This window comes from Miniopterus schreibersii (genome assembly GCF_964146895.1).
Source record: "Miniopterus schreibersii genome assembly, chromosome: 14".
NCBI classification, from domain to species: Eukaryota; Metazoa; Chordata; class Mammalia; order Chiroptera; family Miniopteridae; genus Miniopterus; species Miniopterus schreibersii.
The window spans coordinates 41772745-41795287 of NC_138114.1; the positions used below are offsets into that span (position 1 = coordinate 41772745).

At 41.5% G+C, this 22543-nt stretch overlaps 1 protein-coding gene across 4 annotated transcripts in view; it reads right to left on the bottom strand.

Annotated features, from left to right (window-relative positions):
- Window positions 1-221: 221 nt before the first annotated feature.
- The window catches only part of STN1 (STN1 subunit of CST complex), a 44186-nt gene continuing 21864 nt past the window's right edge, over window positions 222-22543 (bottom strand). For 2 of the 4 annotated variants that reach the window (XM_081158731.1, XM_081158732.1), the window contains 3 exons: window positions 18705-18827; window positions 16173-16245; window positions 222-2618 (listed from right to left, as the gene is read on the bottom strand). In XM_081158731.1, coding sequence (XP_081014857.1) covers window positions 2155-2618; window positions 16173-16245; window positions 18705-18827 — 660 coding nt within the window. In that variant the 3' untranslated portion in view covers window positions 222-2154. Of the gene's footprint in view, window positions 2619-6287; window positions 7070-16172; window positions 16246-18704; window positions 18828-22543 lie in introns of those variants that run through there. The other 2 variants (XM_081158734.1, XM_081158733.1) reach the window with 1 other exon arrangement.

Below are 22543 nucleotides of genomic sequence, written 5' to 3' on the forward strand. Positions count from 1 at the left end.
CTTACTGGGGATCCAGCCTGAAACCCTGGGCATGTGCCCTGACTGGGAATCGAACTGAGATCTCCTGGATCCTAGGTTGATGGTCAACTGCTGAGCCACACTAGCCGGGCTGGTGATTGGTTTTTAAAAGATTGTCGCCTTCATGTATTGTTATAGATAATATTTGGGCAGGCGTGTAACCCCTTGAAGTAGCAGATTGAGAGCCTTGAGGTTCAAGTTCTTCAGGATATTTATTCCAGCTATGTATTTATTACCTAGGAGCTGAGCAACTGGCCTGCGGGCTGATTGTGTAGCTACCACTGCTGGAACATATGATCCTGGCTGCCCTCAGCCTCTGCTGCCAGCAATAGCTAACGTCTAGGTAAGAAATGTGTCTCAAGGTTGAACTAATGCTCAACACCACTCATACCTAAAGAAATATAAATGCAAACAAAACCCAGAAATCGTTCTTACCTGTCATATGGATAGTGATTAAAATTCTTGGTAATACAAAGTGTGGGTGAGCTTGTGCACAAACAGTAGACTTATAAATCACTGATGGGAATATGAAATGGATCAATCTTTTCAGTGGGTAACTTGTCAATGTCTATTAAAATTTTTTAATGCTCATGCTTTCTCCTATCAGTTGCATGGCTAAAAATTTATCACACAAATATATTCAGAGATGTATGCCAAGAAAAGAAAAATGTACAAGGATGTTTCCTGTAGAATTGGTTGCCACAGCAACAAACTAGAAACCAATTAGATATTTCTCAATAAGGGTCTGGTTAAAAACATTAAGGGGCAGCCATACAATGGAATTATGCAACCATTTAAAAGAATGAGGTGAATTTTGTATGCTGAAGTGAAAACCAACAACTCTAAGATATAGTATTAAGTAAAAAAAGCAAAGTGAATATAAAATGTTGACATAATGTCTGGACATATAGACAAAATATTATTAAGTTATTTTAATAACAATATACAATCTAATCTAAAAAAATAAATACAGAGTACCTGGGAAATGGTAGCCCCCTCCCCTGCACCCCTTCTTTATACTTTTTGATATTAGAAACTTTTTACTCCCTGTCAGAAGGTGATTTACTCCCTTCCTCTGGAACTTGGGTGGAACTCTGTGGCAGCCTCAACAATTAAAATGCCATGGAAGTGACAGTGTGTGGCTTCTGGGGCTATGCACAAAATGGCCACATAGCTTCTGCCTGGGTTGTGCTCTCTTGGGATACCTGCCCTTGGAATCCGACGACCATGCTGTGAGGAATCCCAGCCTAACCCACAGTTCAGTGGTTTTGAGTACACTCCAGAGCTGTGCAAACATCACCACTAATTCCACAACATTTCTGTCACCTCCAAAAGACCACCTATACCACCCACTCCCCTCCTTCCCCATGCCATGGCTACCACCAATCTAATTTTTGTTTCTATGAATTTGCCTATTCTCGACATTATATATAAATGAAACCATACAATATGTGGCCTATTCTATCTGGCTCTTTTACTTAGCATACTGTTTTCAAGGTGTATCTGTACTTCCATCCCTTTTTATGACTCAATAAGTTCCACTATTTGGACATACCACATTCGTTTTTATCCATTCATTAGCAGATGGACATCTGGGTTGTTTCCACTTTTTGGAGATCAGGAATAATACTGCTGTGAACATTCATGCACAAGTTTTTGTGCAGACATATATTTTAAAATTTCTTAAAGTTCAAGTACTTATAAATCACCTATTAATATTAAATGATACATAACAATTAAGTGATACTGAATAATAATGATACATAATTATTTCTTATTCATTACAGCAGCAAACCTGTTTCCTTGTGGTAATTCAGATATAATACAGAACACTTGGTAGACCCTTAAAGAAATAAAATGGCACTATTTCAAACCCAGATTTTCCACTAATTTACACAAACCTTCCACCAAATCAGTCGGAATTAATGAGACACCACTTTACTGTCTCTATCTAAAAATAACTAGGGCTATTATGTGGTCCTCAAAATTCCTCTCTTCGTGTTCCAAAACGAAAACCTATCATTTTAATTTGTCATACTGGGAGGGCCATGAGTCTCTTCAGGATTGTGGGATTTGACTTAGAATTCTTGTGAATATAGAACCTTGGGCTGTACTATGACTTACATTTGGGTTTACCTAATAAAAGTTCAACAAACATAGGCCACATTTCAAAAATAAATTCTGGATTATATAAAAACTCACTTCTGGGGAGTTTGGGCTCACATTTAGAGCCTCCACCAGTAGGCTATCATGCAAATAAAAACTCTTGTGAAGCTCTTCATCCACAGCGCCGTTTCCCTTCAGAACGCCCCCCTTCTCGCCCCGCGCCTGCTGCTGGCTTCTCCAGAGGCCTCGCCATGGTCTTCGAGTCTGCCCGTATGCTTCACATAAATTTAATATGGAAACAAGATGCTTCTTTGGGGCAGCTGCTGCAGAGGCCACTTGTAGAGAAGAAACCACACTAGTAAGAAAGTGTGGTTGTTTCCTCCAACGGAAAATTACAAGTTTGCTTAGTTTCGATCCTTGGCACCAAGTCTTGGGTTCCTCATCACTGAATAGACTTCTTTCCACTTGGCGTTCTCTCAGCCAGTCCTGGCACACTATCAGAGGGGAAATAATGAGAAAGAAGTGTCTTATAGGGACGAGGAGCACTGGTAGCTTACCACATGGGGGTAATCGTGGATCTTCAAACAAATCCTGGACCAGACAGCAGCATTGTCTTCTTGCTTACATAAACTCTATCAGTGTTCACACCTCCCAAATCATGTGCACACTGGGAGAGCTGGAATGCTGGTTCAGCTTCCCTCCTCTTCAGGGGAACCTTTTGGTGGCTCTTGGGTACAGCTGTAGTTGCCCCAGAGAACTTTCCAAGAGCTTCGCACATCTAATCAGGGTTATTACGCTGCTGTGGGATATAAGGTCCATCTAATTCTTAGTTCACTCACTATTCAGGTGATAGGAGCATGTGATGGGGAGTAAGAAATAGCTTTTTTATTTGTGTGACTTTTGCTAACTGTAAACACATGTGTAGTTAAAAAGCATCTGACATTTCACCTTTCTGAGGCAACAAGCTTATCATTTTGGTGAGCATTTCTAATAATTTTTCCTCTTTGTTCGATGTGTAGAATTATTCATATAGCATTTTTCAAATATATTTGTGAGCATGGTGTTAATTGGTGTTCATCCAGAAGCTAATCCTGAGACAAGGACCGGAAAGGAAACAATTCATTTGGGAGACGTGGCAAACAGCAAAGGGGAGTGCGGAAGTAAGGGAGGGTAAGCCAGCCAATTAAGGGTGGCTATCCTTAGCTGGTAGTGTGGCGGATGGAGCTTAATCCCACAGAGAAACTCTGGGAAGTGGTGAACACGTGCCTCAGAGATCGATCATTTGTTTTTTTGCATTTTTATTGATTTCAGAGAGAGGAAGGGAGAGGGAGAGAGAGATAGAAACATTAATGATGAGAGAGAATCATGGATTGGCTGCGTCCTGCATGACCCCCACTGGGGATCAAGCCCGCAACCTGGGCATGTGCCCTCACAGAATTGAACCACCATCTCCTGGATCACAGGTCGATGCTCAAGCACTGAACCACGCTGGCCGTGCCAGATTCATCATTTGATGGGCAAGGAAGCTGGCGTATTTAAACCTCAGGTCCCACTGGCTGAGGCTGCTTCCAGTGGGTGTTAATTCTGAGCACTTCTGGCCTGAACAGCCTTCCAAGACCCTGGAGTAAGCCCCACAGGAAAGACCTGAAGCTATTCACTGGTGAAGAGCAGCCACACACATACCCACAAAGGTGTTACTGCTTGAAAGATGTGCTAGGCACTGTTCTAGTTGCTGAGAACACAGAAGGAAACAAAACAGAGCGAGTCTTGCTCTCATGGAACATTCCTTCTGTTGGGGAAATAGATAACAGGGTAAGTAAGAAACATATGGAGTGTGTTACAGGGTGACAAGTACTGTGGAGAAAATTAAGTACTGAGAAATTCTGGGGAGGAAGGTGAAGGGGTCAGTTGCAATTATCAAGAGAGAGATCAGGGCAGGCCTCACTGAGAAGGTGACGTAGGAGGGGAGGGGAAGTCCAGCACAAGGTTATCTGTGTGAGGAACACTCTGGGCGAGGAAATAGTAATCACAAAGGCCCTAAGGCAGGAATGTCCCTAGTGTGTGTGAGGAACGGCAAGGCCTATGACGTTGAGCCGAGCAGGTGGGGGGAAAGAACAGAGGCCAGGCAGAGCAGAACCTTGTGCCTTAGGCTCCCATCAAGAACGAGACTGAAAGAAAGTCGTGAGAGAGCTGGAGCAGATGATGGAATCTGACTTAAGCTTTAACAGAATCACTGGCTGCTCTGCTGAGAATGAACTAAGAGGGGTAAGGGAGGAAACAGGGAGGACAGTGAGGAGGCAACAATACTCCAGGTGGTGGCAGTGGAGGAGTGAGAAGTGTTAGATTCTAGAAATATTTTGAAGGCCCTGTGGGTGTGGCTCAGAGGTTGAGTGTTGGCCCAGGCACCAATTAGTCGCCAGTTCAATTTCTGGTCAGGGCATATGCCTGGACTGTGGGCTTGGTCTCCAGTGTAGGGCATGCAGGAGGCAGAAGATTGATGTTTTTCTCTCTCTCCTCTCTTCCTCTCTCTAAAAGTCAATAAAAATATATATTTTAAAAAGAAATATTTTGAAGGTAGAGTCAAGGCAATTTGTGGGCAGACTGGATGTGAGAGAGAGAACATCAATGGGTTTGGTCTGAGTAACTGAGAGAAATGGAGTTTCCTTCTCCTGAATTAGGGAAAACTTCAGGAACAAGTGTGTGGGGTCAGGGGTGATTGGGGGCCTGGCATTGGGCATATTAAGTTTGTGTTGTCTGTTAAGACACCTACGTGGAGATGTCAGCAGGAAGTTGAGCGTAGGGGTTTGGAGTTCAAAAGAGGTCCAAACTGGAGATAAACTGCAGAATTTCTCAGCATACAGATGGTCAGAGCCACAAGACTGGTTGAGATCTCCAAGGGAGCAAACTAGATAGAAAAGTGGTCTGGAACTGAACCCTGAGCCCTCAAAGAGATGAAGGACTAAGCAAAGGAGACTGAGAAAGAGCACCCAGGGTGTGGTGTCTTGAAAGCCAAGTGCAGAAAGTACTTCTAGGAGCGGGGAGTGGACAACTGTATGCAAGTGTACACTGCGCTACATTTGTATAGATGTGCATACAGAAACACTCTCTATACAGACATACATATGCACACAGGTAGTTTTAGATCAGTAGTGGTATACTAATTCTACTGGGAAGAGTGCTCCGTGGCAATATTATCTGTCCGCTCCATTATTTTAATGGCTGCATAGTATTTCATTGTGTGTATGTGCCATAATTATTTTTTCCCTATAAATATTTTTCCCAATTATAGAATTCTAAATTATAGAGCAATGGACATCTTGTGCATTCATCCTTTTGCACCTGTGTGAGCATCCTTTTGGGATTAAACCCTAGAAGTGGGGTTGCTGCGTGCAAGCTATGAATGCCTTTTAATGGTCTAATTCAAAACTCCTTCCTGGCAGTTCCAATAACCTGAGATGTATTCAATATGGAACAGCCACAGACCTCAAGGAAGAACCACTGGGATGTCATTCCAGGTAGACCCTATTCTACGGGACAGAGAGGACACAGGGCAACCATCCAGGTAATCACTGTTAGAAACAGGGCAGAGGTTTGGGTCACGTCAGAAAAGTCCATGACAGAAAGCTATCTGTCAGTACCAGCTCTCAGCCTGACATAAGGAGCTACAGCCGACTTCTGAATGTAAAAGCACGCCATTTCCACAAAGAGCAGAGCAATTCTCTGGGACTACAGGCTCTCCGGCAGAGCCACTAGGAGCTTATTATGTCAAGCACAAACGCAGCAGACAAATGCAGATGTGCCTTTTGTGAAATGACTATAATTAACACCCTATCTTTCTCCACACTTTATTTTTGCTGGCTGGCTTTGTCATCTTGCTGTTAGAACAAGCCTACTACATGCCTCAGATTCTTCCCTTTACCTTGTCATTCCGAGCAGAGGCTAACTCCATCACCTGCCTGGGCACATAATGAGTCTTTGTCTGGATGGGGTCAGGATGTCCTGCATGTTCAATGATAACCTTGAAAATACATCAACCACAGCCAGATAATTGCCTGAAGACTCCCCGGAACTTCAGGGTAATAAGGGACAATGTATTTAATCCTCAATGTAGGAAAATGCGATGAGACACCTTTCAACTCAGAAGAAAAATGGACACAGAGCCATGCCTTCGATCCATTTATTGTCACCTCTGGAGGGGTCTATAAAAGCATTCAACCCAGGACTCATGACTCACCGCTAGTGTTGACCCTTGGAAACTGTAGTTCAGCAATACCCATCCAGGGAGAGCTAGTCCACTCTGCGGGGTTCTTAACCATTAAGGCAGATGCACAGAATGTTCCTGATAGTCTGAACTTTAAAAAAGTTTTAGATTTGTGTGATCTGGCTGCATGCTCTTCAGCTCCCGCAGTCCATGGGCTTTTTACCATGTCGTGTTCCTTTATCACGATAGAGCCCATCCACACACACGGATTCAGCCACCAACATGGTCTCCGCCCCTTCTGCTCCATGAAGGTTGCCCAGTGTAGTCAGCATGTCAACGAGAGGATTTTCTTGTACGTTGTGGCTAAGTCATTTTATCCCCAAGAATACAGCAGTAGAGGGAAGCCTACAGAATTTATGCCAAATTCCATTCCTCAAATGACCGACCATATTTCACAGCTGACTTTAAGATAATTGCCTCCTGACCTGTAAGCCTCTGCATGATGCTTAAAATCAGAGTGTGGGAGGGAACACCACTTGGTCTTTCTCCTTGGCCTGGCTCCGCATGAGCTGTCTGCCACCTGTCCTCAGAATGCTATGTAGTACTGCTCCATTGTGCTGACGATGTCACTCTGGTCCTCCAGCAGCTCCAGCACCTGCTGCAGCACAGGCTCACTCAGGCCTGGGTTGAGGGTCAGGCGAGCACAGGCCAAGATGTGCCGGAAGTGGCAGCCCTTCTCCATGTCTGCGGGAAAAAGGCAGTTGGCTAAGCTTGGACATACCTGTCAGACCCTTCTCCCTTTTCTCTCGCTCTAAATCAAAGCCCTTCTTCATATCCCCTGAATCAGAACCTGCATCTTAATAAGATCTCCAGATGATTCTTATGCACATTAAAGTCAGAGATATACTAGTCTAGGTTATCAGCAAGAACAAAACAAAACAAAAAAACCTGTTCTCAGGCCTGTCTATGGACCCACTGCTCAGGGACTCAAGCCTTCAACTCTCAAGGATTCCCAATCAATAATTTTATATCTATACCCTCATGGATTTTCAGTGCTTGACAATCTTTTTTCTCCAATGTCATTACACATATAAGTGCATGTATTCTGTGCTAAACCCCTAGCTTCCCAGGTGGGACCCCACTTGAAACTGACAGCAGAGCCAGTTTACAGCAGCCTCTATACTCTTTCTCATGAGTCCTGATTGATGGGTCTGCCATGATTAAGAAAGGACTCCTAGCCTTGGTCTGTTTCATTCATCTCTGCACAGGCTTCCAAAGTTTGTCTGTGACAGTCCTGGTCTAGTAACCTCTTACCCTCTACCCAAAACAAAGACGATCTGGTGTAAAGTGATAAAAGTTCAGGGTAAGTAACCTCTTTCCTAATTGAAATCAATGCTTTAGAGTAGTGGTATGCACACTCAAGTTCTGACCATTCAAGGATCATGATGAAATCAATTTAGTAGGTTGTGATTAGCATTTTTTCTTACCAAGCAGATAAAGTAGAAAATTACAGAATGTACTGTATTATAGGTAAGATAAATCTTATTTAGTGAAACTATTTCTAAATATATATAATTTATATCTACCTATTGCATTATAATTATATAATTTATTGGGTCATGATTCATTTGTAAAACTCCAAGTCAAAGTCAAACCAAATTAAACAAACCCCCCCATTTTCACTTTATAGCCCCATGACAGGGCCAGGCTTGGCCTCTCATGTTCCAGATAGGCACTGAATGTTTTCATACAACAAAACGTTTGAGGCTCCAGGAAGGTGCCCGAAGAGGTATCGTGGTGTTGGGCAGAACATGGTTTGGGAGTCGGGGCACCTTTGTGGCTTTGGGCAAATCATAGTATCTTCCAGTTTCAGTTTTTCACCTATGGAGAGGGAAGCTGGGGAGGGGCGGGGCAGCTATGAGGTCCTTTCCAGCTCAAATGGTCAGAGACTATCACAGGCAGTGGTCTGGTTTAACAAAGACTTGCTAAATTCTGACCTCTAGTGGCTCTATCAACTCATTATTCCTTCCTGTTGGGGTTAGTTAGAAAACTTGCCACCTCCACTTGTCTCCACATTTCCAGTAGTCTTCTTCAACATTCATTCGATAAAGATTTTCTGAACACCTACTATGTGTGTAGTGTCAGAAGAAGAAAAAAAAAGCAGATAAGACTGCAGATGGAGAGCTGACTCAAGTCCAACAGACCTGAATTCAAGTCCAGACTCTAGGACTGGAACAAAGTGGTTCACATCTGTCAGTTTCCTCATCTGTAAAATGGGAACAAAATCACCTACTTCCCCGGTGGTCATGTGGATGAAAGATTCATGGTAGTGCTGCTTACATGGGGAATGACTATGATTCTATCATCGTAGCCAACACCTAAGAAAATGCTCATGAACTAGTCCCTGCTCTAAAGAAGCTTCAGCTCTTCCTAAAGGCCTTAAACTATTTCTTCAGAAAGGCCATTCTGCTTTCGAAGAGTTGTCTGGTAAGGCTGTTCACAAAGTGACTTTCCAGTTACACAGAGAGGACTGGTGTTAGTTCTTCTTTAAATGTTTGGTAGAATTCATCAGTGAAGCCATCAGGTCCAGGGATTGCCTTTGCTGGGAGTTTTTTTTTTTTTTTTTTTTTTTTAATTTTAATCAGAGCCGAAGTGTGTACAGGATCCCAGGCCCAAGAATGCAGGGGCCACATCTCATGCTGAGCAGCCCCTGGCAGCCTCTGCCAGGGCTGTAGGAGGTCGGACAGAGGGCTGTGGTGGTCAGGAGGCTGCTGGCGTCAGCCCTGAAGGGCCCCTGGAGGACCTGCACAGGCTGTTGAGGAAGAGGTGCTCCCAGTTAGGGGAGTCACTGTGAATGAAATGCATGAATCTTGTCCTAAATTACCTGATTATTGAGCTAAGATTTTGGAGGGGAGGTTATAAAGCCCTTATATAAAGCCATTTTTAAACAAACAAAAAGATAGTTTACTAAAGGAAGGATACAGAAAGGAAATACCTTGCTTCATATGTCTCCAAAAGAGAGAGAAAAACAGGGAGACAAGGGCAACGTGCTCAACAACAAAGAGAGCTAAGTTGTTGAGTGTTAGGGTTTGGGCTGGTGAAGTGGGCTGTAAAAGATTTCACAACTAAAAGAAGAGATGTAGAGAGAAAGTTTCTTTTACTTCCCCAGAGAAGGGAAAGGGCCGACGAGTTGCAGATCAATACAAAGGGCCTGCTGGGAGATTTTTACTTACCAGTTCAATCTCCTTATTAGGTATAGGTCTATCTAGACTTTCTATTTCCTCGTGACTTAGCTTTGGTAGGTTTTGTGTTTCTAGGAATTTGTCCATTTCATCTGGCATACATTTGTTCACAGTATTCTTTTATAATCTTTTTTATTTCTGTAGAATCAGTAGCAACGTCCTCATTTTCATTTATGATTTCAGTAATTTGAGTCTTCTCTCTTTATTTTAGTCCATCTAGCAAAAGGTTGGCAATTTTGTTGATCTTTTCAGAGAACCAACTTCTAGTGTCCAAGATTTTCTCCATTGTTTTTCTATTCTCTGTTTCATTTATCTTTGCTCTAATCATTTTTTCCTTCCTTCTGCTAGCTTTGGATTTAGTAGTTCCTCTTTGTCTAGTTCCTTAAATTGTAATGTTAGATTGTTGAGATCTTTCTTGTTTTTTAATGTTTATGGCTATAAAGTTCGCCTTAGCACCACTTTCGCTGTGTTTCACAAGTTTTGGTATGTTGTGTTTTTGTTTTCAATCATCTCTAAGTATTTTCTAATTTCCCTTGTGATTTCCTCTTTGCTCTACTGGCTGTTAAAGAGTGCTATTTAATTTCCACTAATTTGTATGAATTTTCCAGTTTTACTTCTGTTACTCACTTCTAACTTCATCCTGCTGTGATCAGAAAAGATACTTTGTATGATACCTATCCTTTCAAATATGAGACTTAATTAGTGGCCAAACATATGGTCTATCCAGGAAAATGTCCTATGTACACTTGAGAAGAATGTGTATTCTGTTGTTGTTGGGTGGTGTTTTGTATACGTCTGCTAGATCTAGCTGATTTATTGTGAAAATTTCTCCATTTCTTTCCTTATTGTCTATCTGCTTGTTCTATCCATTATAGCGAGTGGGGTACCAAAGTCTCCAACTACTGCAGAATTGTCTATTTCTCCCTTCAATTCTGTCATTATCTGCTTCATATATTTTGATGGTCTATTATTAGGCACATAAATGCTTATAATTCCTCTATCTTCTTGGTGTACTGAATCTCATTAACACTCAAAGTTCTTATAATCTTTTATGACTCAAAGTCTGTATTAGTATAGCCACCCCTGCTCTCTTTTGGTTACTATTTGTATTAGATATCTTTTTCCATTCTTTCACTTTCAATCTATTTGTGTTTTGGATCTAAAGTGAGTCTCTTGTAGACAGCATATAGTTGGGGTCATGTGCTTTTTTGTTTTTGTTTGTTTTTTAACCCTTCTGACAATTTCTGTCTTTTGACTGGGGAGTTTACTTTGTTTATATTTAAAGTAATTACTGAGCTCAGCTGGTCGTGGCTCAGCGGTTGAGCATCAACCTATGCTCCAGATTGAGGTTCGATTCCTGGTCAGGGCACATGCCTGGGTTGCGGGCTCCATCCCCGGTGGAGGGTGTGCAGGAGGTGGCCAATCGATGACTCTCTCACCATTGATGTTTCTATCTCTCTCTCCCCCCTCCCTTCCTCTCTCTGAAATCAATAAAGATATATTTTTTAAAAAATAAAAAATAAAAATAAAGTAATTACTGAAGGAGGGACTTCTGTCATTTCGCTATTTGTTTTCTATTTGCCTCACACCCTTTGGTCACTCATCTCCTGCTTTACTGTCTTTCATGTTTAGATGATTTTTAAAAAATTTTTTTAGTGAAACATTTAAATTCTTTCTCATTTCCTTGTATATATTTTCTAGCTACCTTCTTTGTGGTTACCATGGGATTACACTCAACATCCTAAAGTTATAACACACTAGTTTGAATTTATTCCAGTTTAACTTCAATAACATACAAAAACTCTACTCCTTTGTAGCTGTCTCTACCCATTTCAGTTGATGTCACAAAATTATATCTTTATACACTGTGAGCCTAAGAACAAAAACTAATAATTAACCTCTTAAATTATATGAAAAATAAAATGAAGAGTTAAAAACCAAAGTTACAATAATATAAAATTTAGCCATTATTTCTTCAAATATTCTTTCTGTCCCTTTCTCTCTTCACTTACTTGCTGTTTTTAAAAAAGTATATTAATCTCTAAAATTATGTAGAAAACAAAAAGTGGAGTTATAAATCATTGTTACAAAAATACTAGCTTTTATAATTTCCCAAGTATTTACCTTTATTAAGATCTTTATTTCTTCACATGGCTTTGAGTTATTGTCTAGTGTTTTTTCCTTTCAACCTGCTGGGCTCCCTTGAGTATTTCTTGCAGAGCAGGTATAGTAAAAACTCCCTCAGCTTTTGTATATTGTGGAATGTCTTGATTTCTCTTTCATCTCTGAAGGACAGTTTTGTTGGATATCGGATCTTGGTTTATAATTTTTTCTTTAGCACACTGACTATATCATCCTTATCAGCCTACCGCCTCTGGCCTATAAAGTTTCTGATGAGAAATCTGCTGCTAATCTTATTGTGTGTGATAAGTTGTTCTTGCTGCTTTCAAGATTCTCTCTGTCTTTCAAAAGTTTGATTATAATGTGTTTTGGTGTGGTCTCCCTGAATTCATCTTACTTGGAGTTCATTGAAGTTCTTGGATATTTATATTCATGTCTTTCACCAAATTAGGGAAGTTTTCAGCCATTATTTCTTCAAATATTCTCTCCATCCCTTTCTCTGCTTTCTGGGACTCACACAATGCATATGTTGGTCTACTTCATGATGTCCCATTGGTCCCTTAGGCTCTGTTCACTTTTCTTTAACTGCAAGTTTGCTGACTTTTTCTTCTGCTGGTCCAAATCTGACTTTGAATCACTTTAGTAAATTCTTCATTTTAGTTACTGTACTTTTCAGTTCCAAATTTTTAGTTTTGGTTTCTTTTTAGGTTTTCTATCTCATTATGATATTTCCATTTTGTTCACCAATTATTTTCTTGACATTCTCTACAACTTCCTTTAGTTCTCTGAGCATCTTTAAGGCTGCTATTTTAAAGTGTCTGTCTAGTGTTATCTGCTATTATGTTTTTTCAGGGACACTTTCTGTCAATATATATACACACATTTGCATTTGAATGGGCCGTACTTTCCTGTTTCTTTGTATGCCTTGTGATTTTTAGTTGAAAACTTGGACATTTGAATCTAATAATGTGGTAATTTTGGAGATCAGATTTTCCTCCTTCCTCAGGATTTTCTGTTTTCTGTTATTATTATTTTTATTGTTGCAGGCTGTCTCTGTGCCAAGTACCACCTGAGGTGTAAACTTAAGGTCTTTTCAGGTCTTTTACTGAGCCTGTGCCTTTCTCTGGGAATATGTGGTCACTTTCTAATTTCCCCCACATATGCAGTAGCCACTGAATGTACTAGTCTTTCTTTTCTGGTTCCCAAAAGAGGGAGAAAAGGAAAATAAAGGAAAATAAAAGGGGCACTAGTACTTTAAATCCCCTGAATTTCATTTCAGCTGTTGGGGAATGGGCTTGCAACATTGGGAGGAGATGCAAAAACAATGGCCACTTACCTCTTTGTCTGAACCTCTGTAATCAGAAGCAGCAATCAGAGCACAGATCCCTGATATTTTAAGGACAGGTTACTTTTTGCCTACCTTAACTCCCACTCTGTGCAACCTGCACCAAGAACAAGTGCACAGCTGGGTGAGGCATGGGTAGCTGCTACAAATAGGTGAAAACTGACTAAAATTAACACCAATTTACTGTCCCTTAGAAGTTGAAAACATTCGATAGACTTCAGAGTTCTAAAATAGTTACACCAGACAGATGCAATTGTTGCCTAAGTGGAAAGACAGATTCCTGGTGCTTCCTACTCTGCCATCTTCATAATAGTTTTATAAAACACCAATTTACTTAATCCTCATAACTATCATGTAGGCAGTATTATCCCCATTTTACATATAAAGCAACTGAGGCAGAGGCTTCCCAAGGTCACACAACTGCAAAGTGGCAGAGCTGGGATTCAAACCCAGACAAGGTAGCCCCAGGGCCTAGCTCTTTACAACTATGCTATGCTGTCCATCTTTAGATAAGCCCGGTATCAGTGCTTTAAGGACCTAAAGCAAGGCTCATATTTACAGTCCTTTTATTATTGTAGGTTTAACCTCTGTTTAAATACTCATAATGACTAAAGATTTTAAGTTCTCCCACCAATCATCCTGACAAGGTAAAACTCAATGTTACATTTTGTATGAAAGGTTAGAAACAAACAAAAGGTCCAGTAGGAATGGTTAAGTAAATGGCCAAATATCTATTTGTACAAATAATGGAATGCTGTACAGCTATTAAAAATACTGAGACACTTTTGTGTGTACTGTTGCTGAATAACCTCTAGAAGCCAACGTTAGATTTAAAATACAAGGTGTGGAACACTGAGTATTGTATGCTAATCTTTACTTGTGCTTTTACAAAAGAATAAACTATATAAATATGTTTATAAGTGCATAGAACATCTCTAGAGGGCTATGCAGGAACCTAGTAACAACAACTGCCTTTGGGAAGGGGAACACAGAGCTTGGGTCCCAGCGCTGGGAGGAAGTCTGACTTTTATGTGTGTATTTTTGCACTATTTGACTTTTAATCATGTGTATATGATATTATTCAGAATAACTTTTGTAATGTCACAGATATTGCCTGTGAAAAGAAGTGGTCACCGTAGACTCACAGACAATCCTTACAAGGTATTTTTGTTGGCATTCGCAGTTATTCAAGCCTCAGAATTCAGCTCCTGGGAGTTTACTACTTCCGAGGAATTGGCTTTTAGAGGCTCCCACTTACAGACTGAATGACAGAGACTATCCACCTTGACACACACACTCACGAAAGTAAGAGCCGGCCTGTGGATTAGAAGTGGAAATAAAACCTGCCACTTTACAGACCCTCAGGTCACCATGGCTATTTGGTTCTCCTAAGAAATAAAGTGTGAATTCTTTTCATTTGCTTTACCAGGCCCTAGCATTATTTCAATCCATCCTGTTCCTAATGCAGATCAAAATAAGAATCTGGCCATGTGGCTTGGGACTAGGATGAGTGAAGGAATGTTACATGGGGAACAGCCTCCTGTGCCTTTTCGGTTGAGAAATCCCATACCTCACTGCTCTTAAAAGCTCCTTAAATTGCAGATAGACCCCCCCCCCCAACTAAAGGATACTTGTTCTTATTGCTCTGAATGCAGTGAACAAAAGCCAGAAAACTTGCATTCAAAATAACTGGTTGCTTTAAGTTTATTTTAATATGTCACCTTGCCACTCTGGGCTCTGACTTCATTGGTTCTTAAAGGCTAAATATGGCTGCATATCAAATACCAGGGCTAGAGACCTGGTCCAGCCCTATCCCATGACTCAGCCTGGAATAGGACCAGGCCCCAGGGATGTATGGGAGGAAAGGACTGGAGGTGGACTTCCCTGGAGAGAAGGAAAGCAGGATGAGGAGAGCTGTGGTCATTAACAAGCCTTTTCACTTTTCTTCTAGGGTCATTTGCTGACATATGCCAACATTTGTTATTATCAGATGTTTGCAAACGACAGACTTTGAAAAGTCACCTTTAAAACTGATCAGTTTACACAGGATTTAAAGATAGGACTAATGCTTTTTTCTCTTTCTAACTGGTATGAAAATGGTAATGTCTGTTGTCAAACTATCTACAATTTGAGTTTTAACCACTAGGGGCTGAGCTAACTCCACTAAAACCAACCATTTTCTAAACCACTTCTTTTGCAAATTATTAGGTTTCACGATGACTGAATTACACTGTTCATAAACTGTAATGTCTAGAACTTCCCAACACTGAAGGGCTTAATGTCAGAGGAGAAGAAAATTTCAGGTTTGGGTTCAAAGACAAGGGGCAAGAGTAGAACAAGAAATAACACAAACCACAGAGAACATGAGAGCCAGAGGGACATCAAAAAGTCCTAGCCCAGGCCCTGGACAGGAAGCTCAGTTGCTTAGAGCATCGTTCCAATACACCAAAGTTGCGGGTTCGATACCCGGTCGGGAAAACACACAAGAATCAACCAACGAATGCATAAACAAGTGGCACAACAAATCGATGTTTCTCTCTCTCTTTCTAAAATCAACTTTAAAAAAAAGTCCTAGCCCAGTGGCTTGCATCACTGTATTAGGATCACCTAGGAGCTCACCTGTCACGCCCCAAACCATTCCCTCATGAGTCAGAATACCCAGGAGTGGGATCTGAGCACCATATGGTCAAAAAAGCTCCAAGGTAGCCCGGCCGGGCGTGGCTCAGCAGTTGAGCATCAACCTAGGATCCAGGAGATAACAGTTCGATTCCCAGTCAGGACACATGCCCTGGTTGCAGGCTTGATCCCCAGTTGGGGGAGTGCAGGAGGCAGCCGATCAATGATGACTCATCATTGATGTTTCTATCTCTCTCTCTCCCTCCCTCTCCCTTCCTCAGAAATCAATAAAGATATATTAAAAACACACACACAAAACACTCCAAGATTGAATTCTATGTGCAGTTAAGGTCAGGAAGACTTTAGAGGGGACGGACCTGAGGTTCTGAGAGGGCAGGTGTTTGATAAGTCATACTTTCAATTCGCTGCTGGGAAAACCCCGGCCCCACTCTCCATCCTGTGCTCTCTGGGAGGAAACATTCCCTTCCAGTGCATCAGGACACATGTGCATTACACCACTTACGATTTGGTTTCTGGCAGTCTTCTTGAATGATTCGGTGGATCTTTCTGTGTAGTACCTTGTCTTCTCTGGTTACCTAAATAGGAAAAATGTTTGGAGAGAAAGTGTTCTTAAGTAACAGGTTGTGAAATCCAGACTCCCAAATTAGTATTTAAGACAGTTTCTAAAGATTTCATAACAACCATCATCCCTACACCAACAACATAGTTTTCAATACTGGCCTACTGTCAAATCAGTTCTGTTGCCCAGCAGGTCACTGCTCTGTAGCTGACCCAGAGGTATACTCCTCAGGGGTGGCTCACTGGGACCGTGATGTAAAGAGAAATTGAGATACTTTTAAGAAGCAACATTCTTTTTAAATATTCATCACACATTCATAGAATTTCTCTTTTTGGTTATATTTTAGAGGGAGGCACAAGTGACCAAGGTCTCTGACCTCAGCCCCAGGACTCCCTCCTCTGGACTCTCACATCTGCCTCGAGTTTCATTAGTTTTATTCCTCCTCCTACCACAAGGAAAAACAAAAGAAATAAAACTGTAAGGAAAAGCTAGCAAGAGGATACTGGGTCCCCCTTCATGTTCAATAGTAAATCTAGTGACAAACTAAAAAGTAGAAAGGGAAAAGAGGAAGGAAGGAAAAGAGGAAGAACAAAAAAAGGAGAATGCAAACAAACACATTCGGGGTGGGGCCAAAGTAGGTCTACAGCTGTCTGTGTGGAAAATAATACAATAATAAATACAAGAATAAACTCTGGTTCGAGTACTCATAACTGTAAGCTTACTTTTGCCCCACTCTGTATATTGGGAGTGCTTGTTTGATGGGACTTGCAGAGTGATCTGTTTTAAGACACTGATAAATATCTGCCTTTTCACAAGGTTATTGTAAAGATGAAATAAGGTAAAGTGGGTGAAAGCTCAAAAGCACTATACAAATAGCAGTGTCTACATTACCGTGATAACCATTTCACTGAGGCCAGACCCTCAGGAAAACACAAACCCACAAGGCCAGGCAGCTTAGTTGAAAGGGGAGGAGTGCATTAAGAGAAGGGAGATTGTTCTACTGAGGAAGAGAGAGCAATTATTGCTTCATCACCCCATTCCAGCTCACACTGATTCATAGGAGGAAGCGCCCCAGCCCAGCCACACCTCAACCATGGACCTCTGCCCATGGTCCTGCTGCTCCTCAGAAGAGCTGCTTTCTATAGACTCAAGTTGTCCAACCCCAGAGCCTCCCAGAGGCAATGTGACTGGGGGTGGGTGGGTGCAGATGGGGGGTATTAAGGTGAACTGCCCTTCATGAGCTTCTGCAACCCCACAAGGTGCAACCAACTCCCACCAGGCCCTCCCATCCAGGAAGGGAGTGGACTGCACTCACCCTTAAACAGATTGGAATACCCTTTTCAAAAGCTATTTGAATAGATTTTAAAACATCTATTAATTTTTAAAAATGCTCTAAAATGTGGAATCACTAGAGTAAGTCAATATCAAGAAAATGTCCTATTAAGGAAGCTTCCCCTTGGGAATCATGCCTGTAAATAGTGAGACTTCTGGGATGTCTCAGAGTTTTGATCTGTCTCCAGGTCAATCGCTCATCACTGAAGTCACATCTATGCTACTGATATCAATGGTCATGAGGAGGCCCGATTTCAGCCTGGCTCCTCCAATATTAAAGGTAGGCAGTGAGAGGTGAACTTTTAACTCTAAAAGTATAAGACAAGCAAGCCCTTGCACCCCTAGTGAGAATGTCAACTGGTATAAGCTTTTGGGTGTCCAATCAGGCTGTGTTGACCAAAAGCTTCGAGGGACATGCCTCTGCTCCAGCAATTCCTCTTTTAAGAGCCAACCTTACAGAAATACTTACATAAGTTCACAAAAATAATTGTGCAAAAATAGCCAGAGCAGCACTATTTGTGAGAGCAAAAGCTGGAGACACCATAAATGTCCATCAGAGCAAAGGGGTTAAAGCATTTACGGCAAGTCCTATAATATGGAATACCATGCAGGTGTCAAAAAGGCAGGTAGGTTTGTAAGTGCTAACATGGGACGATGCTGTAATGTGCTATTTTGGTGTGGAAAAAAAAAAGTTGCTGAATATTACTTAGAGCAGTGGTTCTTAACTGTCCCAGGGGACACCTGGCAATGTCTGGAGACATTTTTGGTTGCCACAACTGGGGGACTGCTACTGGCATCTAGTGGGTGAAGGCCGGTATGCTGCTAAACATTCTCCAATGCAAAGGACAGCCCCCCATGACAAAGAATCATCCGGCCCAAATAGTGTTGAGGTTGAGAAACCCTGGCTTAGAGAATTACCACATGTTTCTGTAAAAGCCAAAGGAACATATATTTATATGTATGTATTTGTAAGTGCATAAATGCCTAGAAGGATATCCTGTTAAAAGTGGTACCTTGGGGTTCCTTACTCTATGCACCTCTTTAATGATTGATTTTTAAAAACAGTAAATGGGTATTCTTCAATAATAAATACATTTGTAATTGAAGCTAAGAAGGAAAAACATTAAGTTGCAAGTCTCTTACATAGAAGAGGTTGTCAAAACCACCATCTTTCTGGTAAATGAATCCTTTTTCCTGCAGGAGCTTTATAGCATTCTTAAATATACTGTGAATTGCCTTGGAAGTGGTGTCATTCTTAAAATCTGCCTGTGGGAAGAAGAAAAAGGGGAAAAAAGTAAGTCCCATCTTATAGCACCTGACAGCAACTCCCTAGACCAACTGGTTTATGAATTCACCCAACAGGCTTTTTATCTGCTGAGTCAAAAAGATCCAGGTATGCACCCGCCTAGCAGGATCGTATTTAAGGAGGATTGGGAAGTTTGCTCCGGCAGGATCATGCCTGGTAACTGTTCCATACCTTAGTTAACATGTTTGTTTAATCCAATGATATAAAATGGAAAACTCAAAAGGACAATTTTTTTATACAGAACTAAAACACTATATACATATTAGCTCTTTCTTTCCCCATTAAAATTGTGGCTATATACAATCTCTTCCTAAGGACTTCAAAGAACTTTAATAAGCTGGAGATTGCAGCATGTAGTATTAAATAGTCTCCTTATTTTAAATGGAGAACTGTGGTGGCAATGGTTCTGCAGAGACCTGTCAAAGGTGGATCTGGGGCTAAAGGTGGGCAGGGGTCCTGGAGTGAAGCAAGACCACTATATGGAGGGAACTCAGCCGCTGTCAGTTTGCTGTCTCCTCAATTTCAATGTTTCTTTCCTTCTCTAAAGAGAAAGGTTTGCCTAGCAAGGTGACCAGGTCATCCTGTTTCTTATTCCCAAGGAAGCTAGGTGTTCAGCTATGTTCCCTGGTTGACTAGACTGTGGTTCTTGGGTTGGGGACTTTGTATTTCATCTCAGCCACCTTCTCCCTGGCACACAGAGGATTATCAAAGACACATTTGTGTAATCAATGGAAATAATATAGAGGCTGCATCCTTCTGATTATTCCATTAGGGATTTTCAGTTCATTCCTACAACAAAGTGGTGAACAACTGTTGTCCTTCAAGGTACAGATCCATTTTTAAGTTGACAGAAATTTGTCCAGATATTAAAAGATCAGAGCACCAAAAAAACGTGGCAAAGCAAACAAAAAGGTGTTTGAAGGACAGGTCCTACCTGCAGTGAAAGGTACTGATGAAGGCTGTCTGGGCAGCACCCAGAGATGCCAACAAAGAGGATATGCTTGAGATTTGCCGACACCTCCTCAAAGCGACAGGGAGAGGAAAGAAACCCCCAAATGGCCTCAGGTGTTGAGAATTCCATCCCTAGAGAAACCTTTTCTTTCTAGAAGGGGCTTCCCAAACAGGCATTACTTTAATCTAATAGATCCTGGTGATGTCTGTGCTCTTCCCCGCTGAATAGGAGAGTCTAAGACTCAAAGTATAGTCCAGGTTTTTCCTTAACAGAACAAGCTGCAGAACCAGGTCATTAGAACATCAGGGCCTAAGAGTTGACACATGCTCCAGGTTATGACAGCACCCACTCTCTTAAGGGAGAATGAGGCCCAGAAATATTCGACGACTCCCACGGAGAGAAAAGCCATCTGGGTGTGTTTAGAATAAACACCTTACCTAGCAATCCTCAGCCACACAGGTTTTAATTCACGAGGGCTGCACACAAAGCTGTTTTTAATTACATACAGGAGTGTTCTTACTTAGGGGAAACACAACCCAATACAGGCTCCCCCAGAAAACTTTATAACTACTTAACTGTCATACTTTTAAGGAGATTCTTTTTTTTTACTCCATTTAATACAAGAATCCTAAGGGTCAAGTAGGTATTACATCTTGATCAAGATAGAACTAAATTGGAAACTAACTAGAAATGTTACATAATTACTCCTGTCATCACAAAGACTCTTGGTTATCCCCAGACATACATAAAGCCTGTTTTCTCCTCCGAGACTTCAGCAAGACCAAGCAGCAGGAGAGGGTGCTAGGCCTGCGAGCTCAAAAGCAGTTTCAGCTGTGAACAAGGCGGGCCCAACAGAAAAGGCTCTCTGTAAATATAAACAAAATGTGAAGCTTCCTTTCCAAAAACATTTGCCTCAGCTGACCTCGGGACATATCTCCCTGCTGCTTATAAAGACAATCTCAAGGGTAAAACCTCGAATCATCTCTTCTAGCCAGTAGCTCTTCCTGGCTTGGGATTTGTGTCTTGTCTTTTTCTAAAGAGCAATGACAGGCTCATCCGATTCAGGAAGTCGAGACTGCTCAGAGGAAAAAACTGGCTGAATGCGCTGAGCCTTAGCAGGCCTCTCCTCATTGCAGGTCAGGAACTGGGTGGATCTCTGAAATATATATAGTCTTCATTCCCAAACAAACTCAACATTTATCCAGCTGTCAAAGAAACAATGGTTTTGCAAGGCCTGCTTATCAGGTTCCTCGATTTGCTAAGAAGGGCCACGATGGAAAAAAAAAAAGGGGGGGAAACATTCAAACCCACTCTCCCTCTGCCTATCAACTAGAACACGATCACAATAATTTTTTGTGAAGCTTTCATCTGTATGACAACACAAAGTACCAAAAGATCTAGGGTTTCGCCATCACTGTAAAGCATCCTTAGTCTCCCAGGCTCAATTAAACAGGATTCGATTGAATGACACCGACCTCCCCGAGCAGAGCCATGTGAGGGAACAATTCATAATTGATGGAAAAATAGTTTCCAAAGACAGAACAAAGTGCCATATTAATTTCTTTTTAAATATACAGCACTGGGCAGACACAAGTTTCTGCTCTAAGCATTTCAAAAAGAGATCATGGCAAAAGTTCTCCATGGATTGTTTTGGAGGAGCCTTTTAGTCCTCAGAGACCTCAAGTCCCTCTACTTAATTAGAGCCACTGCAGAAGAGCTGGTTCACTGGAAGAATGTGGTCTTCACTAAGCTTCAAAGTTTCCTTCCAAACATGCCAACAGAGTGGTCAGAAGTCCTTGGAGGCCAACTTGGCATTGAGCCCCCTCTAAATGATTAAATGGAAGAAGGTCAATCTTGCTGTCAGGGGACAGCTGGAGAGCTGCAACTGTTTAGAAGTGATGATGGCACAGGACAAAGCGGCCAGTCATGACCCTCTTCGTGTTGGTGTTTCCTGAAACAATATCCCTCATCTCTGTGTACGAAATCATGGGTCACTGGACACACAGCCTGGTGCCAGGAAGAGATAATTAGGTTCATGAATGAAACTGAGAAGCAGTGGTCATGACTAGGAAGTTGGATGGGGACCTGGTATCTGTTCTGCCAAAATCATGAAAAGCAACTTATGTTACCTAACAAGGGAATTCAGAGCAGCCCTGTTGGTAATGGTAAAAGATTGGAGAAAACATCTAGAGGCTGGTTATATAAATTACGGCACATGTAACAAAAGATTATTGCATAATGGCAAATCTATGTACAGCTAGGAAAGGATCTGTAAGATGTTCAATGAAAAGCTAGGGATAGACAGAGTTTAAGCATGAGGCCATTTGTGTAAAAAAAGGGATACAACTACTTCTAGTTTATATACGCAAAGACTATCTCCAGATGAATATTTGTGATACTAGTAACAGTGCTTGTTTCTGGAGAAAGGGGATGGGAGGGAGGATGGGAAGGAAACTTACTAGATACTTTCAGGGACTTTAAAGGAATTCTTAAAAACCATTCATTCTTCAAAGAACTTATATGTTTATATGCATAACTCATGGACACAGACGTTAGTATGGGGAAGGCCTGGGGGTGGAGTGGATTCGGGGCCAAGGGGATCAATGCGGGGGAAGGAGGAGAACATCTGTAATACTTTCAACAATGAAGATATGTTTAAAAAAGAAAAGAAAAAACCCAACCAAACAAAAAACCACTCATTTTTCAATTAACTGATAATTAACG